General features: G+C 40.2%; 1 protein-coding gene across 4 annotated transcripts; it reads left to right on the forward strand.

The window, feature by feature from the left end:
- The first annotated feature begins 4,663 nt into the window (after positions 1-4,663).
- On the forward strand, positions 4,664-6,576 carry LOC129776480 (uncharacterized). 4 transcript variants are annotated; one of them, XM_055782145.1, is made up of 4 exons: positions 4,664-4,822; positions 4,974-5,216; positions 5,322-5,418; positions 5,475-6,576. In XM_055782145.1, the coding sequence occupies exons 2-4, from the start codon at positions 5,000-5,002 to the stop codon at positions 6,052-6,054; spliced, it is 894 nt and encodes a 297-aa protein (XP_055638120.1). In that variant the 5' UTR covers positions 4,664-4,822; positions 4,974-4,999; the 3' UTR covers positions 6,055-6,576. The 4 variants fall into 4 exon arrangements, with proteins under 4 accessions (XP_055638120.1, XP_055638121.1, XP_055638122.1 ...); XM_055782146.1 differs by having other exon boundaries at positions 4,666-4,822; positions 4,977-5,216; XM_055782147.1 differs by lacking the exon at positions 4,664-4,822 and adding an exon at positions 4,891-4,909 and having other exon boundaries at positions 4,977-5,216.
- The last annotated feature ends 602 nt before the right edge of the window (positions 6,577-7,178 follow it).

Consider the following 7,178-nt stretch of genomic DNA (forward strand, 5'->3'; position numbering starts at 1 on the left):
GAATACAATGAATACAAGCAATGGCTTGTTCACATCCTTTCTATTGTAAGGAATACGTTCATTTTCAAAAACAAAATCATGAAAAAGTATTTTGCGTAATGCTGTTTACTTTTTTCTTTCCAACACTGTACATAGGATAATTGGTAACTTATCGAGAAGTTCTTGATCAACGTGATAATTTTTCACAAACTGCTTTGTGATTAGTTCTCTGACCCCAAATTGCTAGATATTTACTTCAATAGCAATTTCATTTTAAGCATCTTCAAAAAACACGAGTTCTACCATTGTGTTCACACTGACAAGTATTTGAAAAAAAATAACAGGCAGCTCAACCTTTTTATTGTTAAATATGCAGAACAAGCATGAAGGAAAGTTTGATAGTTCTTGAAAATTAAAAACATATTTCGTTGATTTTTAAATATAGATGTGATTGTTTTTTTTCTCAAATATTCATTTCACGTATCCACGTGGACATTGGCTATACCCCTACCCCCCACACCGTGGATAATCGTGGACATTTTCGTGACCCGTGATCCATCGGCAAGTGTAACACAAGGTGAACTAACAGCTAGCTAGATACCCAGAGGAGAGTATTCAGATTATATTTTTGTTTCAAATGCTACCACTTGTTGAGTTTTCCTACGTTTCTTACTTTTTGGCTCGTGTACCCATCCCAATGCTGTTCAGGGCAGAATTAATTATATCTCGCTGGCGCCGAAAATATGTTTCAGTAAAATAAGCGCGAACGATAACATTGAATAACTCCATTCGTGTAATTGATAGTGTGCTGCTCGCTAGAAATCAATTCAATTTCACTCTCGAATGTATGTCGCAAACAAAATTCACTTTCGTTGTGTCAGGCAATAGAACCACCGACAACAGGATCCAACTTAGGACACAATTTGCACTCATGTAGATCGCAAAATGTTACTAGCAACATCGATCTAGTCTTCCCCCATTCGCCGCTCGCCACTGAAGATAAGCGAATGATGACGTTTATAATTCTTTGTGAATCATTCATCGCCTTGGCTGTGCAGCAATGATTCAAGATAGTTAGAAATAGATGATATATGCGGTTCAAAGCAGTATGCAGTCATTAAATGAGCAGCTCTTTGTTAGGGTCAACTCGGATGTGCAATCAACTGGTTTCATTCCTTGCTTCGTTTATTCACTTGGTGTAACAAAACCAAACTTCCTTGGGCTCCAGAATAGCATTATCAAGATGTTGAAGTCTACGTCTTGTTAGAGCTTCACAATTGCAGAGCAAATATTCCGAGGTTTCGCTTTCGGCATTACAAAAGCGACAAATATCATCTTGTACGAAACCTATGATTCGTAGGTGGTATTGGCTCGGGCAGTGCCCTGATATAAGGCCAGTAAATGTGCTGAGGTCGTTTTTATTGAGACTCAGCAATTGTTGAGTAATTTTAATACGCGGCGTGATACCTTGTTTATGACTTGTTAAATTGCACAGCAATTTAATTGGCCATCACCTCCCGGGCTTCCCATTACTTCAGCTCACTTTTTAACACACAATCAGAAATTCCACATAATGGTTATGGACCAGTGAAGGGTGAGCTTGAGCCACCCAAGTTTCATCTGCTTGTGCATTTCTCTCTATACCTTAAAAACGGATAGAGACGTTTTTGCAGGTACTCTTCGCTATACATTTTCGAATTTCGTTGTCTTGTTTGTGACGAGAGCCTTGATTTTTCGTCCACAGATCAACTTCCAGGTAAATTTATCAGCGAAAACGAACATAAATTTCCTGTGGACATTTCCTCTGGCAGTGGCCAGTGGAATTTCAGGTCTGGGCCGCGACTAAGTAAAAGTTTATAGATCGTTCATGCACATTTTGCAAGTCTGATTAAATAATCCTTGGTTTCGTTCAAAGAAAACATTCTTTGAATAGAAAGAAGCTTTCTATTTTTTTTGCGTGCATGTTGGCAATTAAAGTCTGGGGAGCCGACTGCATAGCGGGCGACGTCGTACAAATGCTGACCAAAAAAATAAATACCCAAAAATTAGTTTTAGATGCAATTTTCAGCGGCACACAGCAGAACCAGCAGAGAAATTTCAGCGGCTAAAACACACCATTAATTTCTCGATGTTATCACAAACTGAATGAAGGAAAAAACTAAAAGCTACACTTACACTGCACTACATATGCTATGTGTGCATGCGATTGCATCATCCTTTCTTCTCCTCTTCTCCGCTCGTTTTATAGCTCGGGTCGCGATCGTCGCGAACAATCAGTATTGGCCATTTGTATTCAAAGATCCAGCCAAAATTGTTGCTCCCGTGGTCGAGTGGTTAGCGTCACGCCTAACATGTCACTGCTGAATAATTCAATTTTAGTACTTGTTCAAATAGCTAATAATAGCGAATGTTACATGAATTCAATATATAAATTGATGCGTGCACTAAATAATGATATCAAATGTGAAAAACTCTCATATCAATCGATGTTTATTTTGTTCAGAACAGAAAAAGAGGTTTATTTTATTTTCCCAATATTTTTGATGAAGCACCCATTGTCATGAAAGAAAAGCATTTTTTCCATGTCAACATACCAACACACCACGCGTTGAGTGGTGGTGATGTGGTGTCCGATTCGCTTCTTCTACTCTACGCACTGCCGGTGCTTGGGGTGAAAATGCAAGAGAAACTGTACACCATGTTCGAACATCATGTGAAACATTGGGATTAAACATCGTATGTCCAAACATACCACGAATACAAACATGTCACATTTTCTAACATAGGTACGAAAAAATCATGTTTGTACTCAAACACAAAACTGTGAACAGCAGCGTGGACATGCTTATTCCGGACGCAGTGTTTTTGTGAAACATGGAATACTGCACATTTCTGCATGATTCAAGAACTAATCAAACAAACGGAACCAAATTGACATGTGGAGGTTTTAGGGGGCAAGAAACATTTCTAAGGAGGTTCAACGCTGTTCCCACCTCTCTAAGGGGGGGCTGCCATAGAAATTAAACACAAATTTCTGCATAACTCGAGAGTAAATCTTGCAAATGAAACCAAATTAGACATATGGAGATTTTAGGGTACAATAAATGTTTCTATGGTGGTTAGACACTTCACCCCCTTTCTTAGGGGGAGGGCTGCCATACAAATGGAACACAAATTTCTGCATTACTCGAGAACTAATCAAGCAAATGAAACCAAATTTGGCATTTGGACGTTTTAGGGTACAATAAATGATTATATAGTGGTTAGAAACTTTGTGTCAGAAAATATTCTGATATAGTATTATAATGACGTGTTTTGGTAGAATTACTAGGAATTTTATTGAAAGTTATAGTCAGCTAGTACAGTTATAAAATCTCGAAGTTCACGTAAAAATAATAGATTTTCTTTTCTCAACCTATTTTTTAAAATATTTCTAATAACATCTCAATAAACTATAAAAAAAAATATTTCAAAACCGACATTTCCTCTTTTTTTCCAATTAATGCTCAAAATTTCCGACAGCAAACAGGTAGAGGTGGTACATCCGTTTCTCGACCCCTTTATTAGAGTATTATTCCTATTCCTCCCAAACAAAAACTCACGAGGGGGAAACAAAGAATGTTTCGCTGAAAAATGTTTCCCCTTGGAATGATTTTTCCTCGCAGAAGCATTGGACCGTACCAAAAGGCAATCCTCGCCTCTTTCACATCGCTTTTCAAACCGGGTGGTGGTAACCTGTTGTGCGGCAAAGCATCGCATGGTTACATTACAGGTTTAGTACGGACGCGTATGCACTGAAAAAGATCCTCTCGTGTTCACGTACCTACTTTGACGAGGAGGGATACTTTATGTTTATGCTAACGGATTTACAGGCGCCTGGGTTGGGTGGCGGAAACGTTGCCTACGAACACAAGGAAGTGAATTCGGAGAAAGGGAAATTTATTCCTTTGTGTGTGCTCGCTGGATGTCATTGCAATGCCGTACTAAATGACTATTCACCCATCTGTGGTTGGTAGCGTTAGAGATGGTCAAACTTTGTCTTTGTCTTCTTGGGGAAATTTCATAATTCGTTACTTTATGGAAGCCAAAGAATCACCAACAACTCCAGTCGTCGTTCATGGGGATGAGAAGTATGTTATTTCAACATCCCTCTTCGAGATCATAGTTCCAGGTAAATGGTTACAATGGGCTGAACAATAAATGCATTTTTTAAATTCTAGGTCATTACTATAATTGTAAATGAACAGGCAGGTCATTTAAAAATGAGTCAATGACTCAGTAGGAGCTGATACACGAATGACTGCGTGAATATTGCTCGACCCACAATGCTGATAGGCAATTTACATGAAGCTGGAAATGACTAAATCTGTGAAGGATGTAAAAACATTCTCTGGTATGCATTGCGTACAGTGGTGACCGAAAAACATCTACAAGACCGTACAAAAACAGTTGCTTAATTCTCCATGATTATACGATTCCTCGCATGTAAATCTTAACACTGTGATGGAAAGGTATTTTATTTTTTTGTCGCGTATTTCATGTGTGAACGCTACTGTTCGTCCTGAATCGCCATTGAGCCATATCGTACCTTTTGTTTCTACCAGCGTCGTCCTTTTTGCCAGCATAACTCTGAAATCAATAACAGCAAATAACACAAGTGCGAACCCTCTTCGCTTCCCAACCTGGTGCCATGCGTTTCGGTGTGATGGGTGTTCGGAAGGCGCGCGTATTCCCTTCTGCGCATGTGCTCACTTTTGTTTGTCGAAGAAAATTTCCAGTTTTTCAGCAACTGTTGGGAATTCCTTGAGTGAAATCAGTTTCCGCAAGCAGGACATTCGTCAATGTAAGTTTTTTTAGCCTCTTTTGACGTTCTAAACAGTTAAGAGTCAGTGTCTAAAGTGATTGTTTCAAAACATTGGCTGTGAATAATGTGCGAAAGATAGAGAGCAATTGAGAGGAAAATAACAATTTTGATTTTATTTCATCTTGTCCAGTAGCAACAGGATACACATAGGGTGCTATGAGCTGTCTAGGCGATTGCTCCGAATTGGGGCCACCGCCCGATATGATTCTGTCCATGCCTCCGCCGCCGTTGTCATCGTTTCTTCTGCCGCGGAATGCAATCGCACCACGGCCGGCCAATAATTCGCAGTCCTGCATTGCGGCCTTCATGTGCGAACCGTCCCTGAAGGCGAACGAACAATCCGGAATGGATTTTATTGAGCTCTCAGGAAATGGTGAATAATTTCAATCGATTTTTTTACATCCGAGTGGGTTAAGTGCTAACTGCGTGGTTTCTTCCTATCTTTTTGTGATTCCGATTGTGATGACAATTGCCGTAGGGATGGATGATACGTGGATATTCGTTCTCATCTCGGCCTGTGTGGGTGTTCTTTTGCTGGGAGCGCTCCTGGCAATGCTCCTCATCAAATGCAGAGAGTATGAAAGTTCGCAGTAACAAAGGAACTTTTCATCATTTTTTCCTTTCGTTGTAGCTCATTGAATTACTCTTACCACGATAGTAATTTGAAGCACCCACCGTTGTCATCGTTAGATGAACCACATCTAGGAACAACTAAATCAGGACTCATGCCGGGCACAATCCTTTACACCACCAATCAGCAATTCACGCCTGATAATCGCACCTTGTGGGCAACTTTGACTCCCCACGGAACCACACAACATTTCATTTCCGATTCCTACTGCAATCCCGAGGATCACTACGAAGTCATCGATTACGGAAGAAAGCACGAGCAATATATTCCATCCAATCAGTGCACTATTGTGAAGAATAAAAACTCCTTTGAGAACTCCGGCTTCGTAGACTATGATTACGAGGATCCAACGCCGCTAATGGAATCCTATAACACCTTCGACGACATGGACTCCGGATACCAAGAACCGCATGAAGTAATCGGATCGCTCAATCGCACTCGCTCCATTGTGTCGTCCCCGACGAGGATTGAACACCCAAATCTGGCACCACTTAATCTGTATCCCACCCATCGCAGCAACGGAACGCTGAACAAGAAAAATACCACTCTCAGCCGCCGCATTAGTGATATCAAGAATTGAATCGAGTGAATTGTGAATCAATCAGCAACAATAACAAACAGCATCAATGCTTTCCTTGTTTTGGAGTGATAATCAACAGAAATTCCTACGAGCAGATACCTTTATTTGATAAAAGACGAAACAAAGCACCGCAGAGAGTATTATTGTAGTGATGAACTGTCTATTTTCACATCAAACAGAAAACCAAAAGACAGAGTAATAGTATCTATATTAGTAGATTATATTTTCAATGGCATATTTGGTTGGGTAGAGTTGCACGCTCTTCACGCGGCAAACCATTAAATGTCTAAACAATAGTAAACGAACCCAGTCGTATTATTTATACTGTAGTCACGCGAATTTGCAGCATTATTTTAATAACCGCGGATTTTATCGTCTTACTATCAGCAGAGTGAAAATAAAGCTACTAACTAGATGCAACCAAATGCAATAATTGTCATAATCGCTGAACTAATCATGATTCCTACAGCAGAAAGAAAATTTAAGCATAGTAAGGCCACAATAAAGATTAAATAAGAAAAATTTACATTCCACTCATTCATTGATTCATCCTCAAATAAAAAAACAACACTTTCTTCTGTGTATAACTCCTTATTGCATGGGTAAAAGTGATGGAATTATTGGTAAAACTAGTTTAGAGTGTAATGTTTACATGTGCAAAATTTCGTCACAATCTGTCAAGTGGTTATCGAGATGGCTTCCAAGCAAGAAGTGCCTCGACAAAAAATTATGGGCGAGGTCGTGGTAAATCCAGGCCAGTCCCACAGGTTGTATCGCGAACAGTTGGGACTCGACCATTTGGCCGTGTCCCGTGTAATAAAATCGTTCAAGGAGACCCAGAAGACCGACCCCGTGAAGGCAAGGAAGATGAGTAATTACTTCAGACGCTATCCGAACCTTTCGAATCGGAACGTGGCCAAGAAGATCAATTCTTCCGTCTGGTTCATCCAGCAGACAATAAAGCGGCCCGAACTTCATGTCTTCACGGTAACAAAGGCGCCCAACCGAACCGATCAACAGTCAAATGGCCAAGTCCTGCGCCAGAAAGCTATACCGCGAAAAGTTGGTGCAGCCGAAGTGCATCGTAATGGACGACGAGACGTACATTAAAGTGGACGTCAAGC

Source organism: Toxorhynchites rutilus, chromosome 3, assembly GCF_029784135.1.
Source record: "Toxorhynchites rutilus septentrionalis strain SRP chromosome 3, ASM2978413v1, whole genome shotgun sequence".
Taxonomy (NCBI): Eukaryota; Metazoa; Arthropoda; class Insecta; order Diptera; family Culicidae; genus Toxorhynchites; species Toxorhynchites rutilus.

Coding starts and splice junctions, on each gene's coding strand:
- LOC129776480 (XM_055782145.1), top strand. CDS start 5,000: ATGAGCTGTCTAGGCGATTGCTCCGAATTGGGGCCACCGCCCGATATG. Junction 5,217..5,321: donor TATTGAGCTCTCAGGAAATG/GTGAATAATTTC, acceptor CAATTGCCGTAG/GGATGGATGATACGTGGATA. Junction 5,419..5,474: donor CTCCTCATCAAATGCAGAGA/GTATGAAAGTTC, acceptor CTTTCGTTGTAG/CTCATTGAATTACTCTTACC.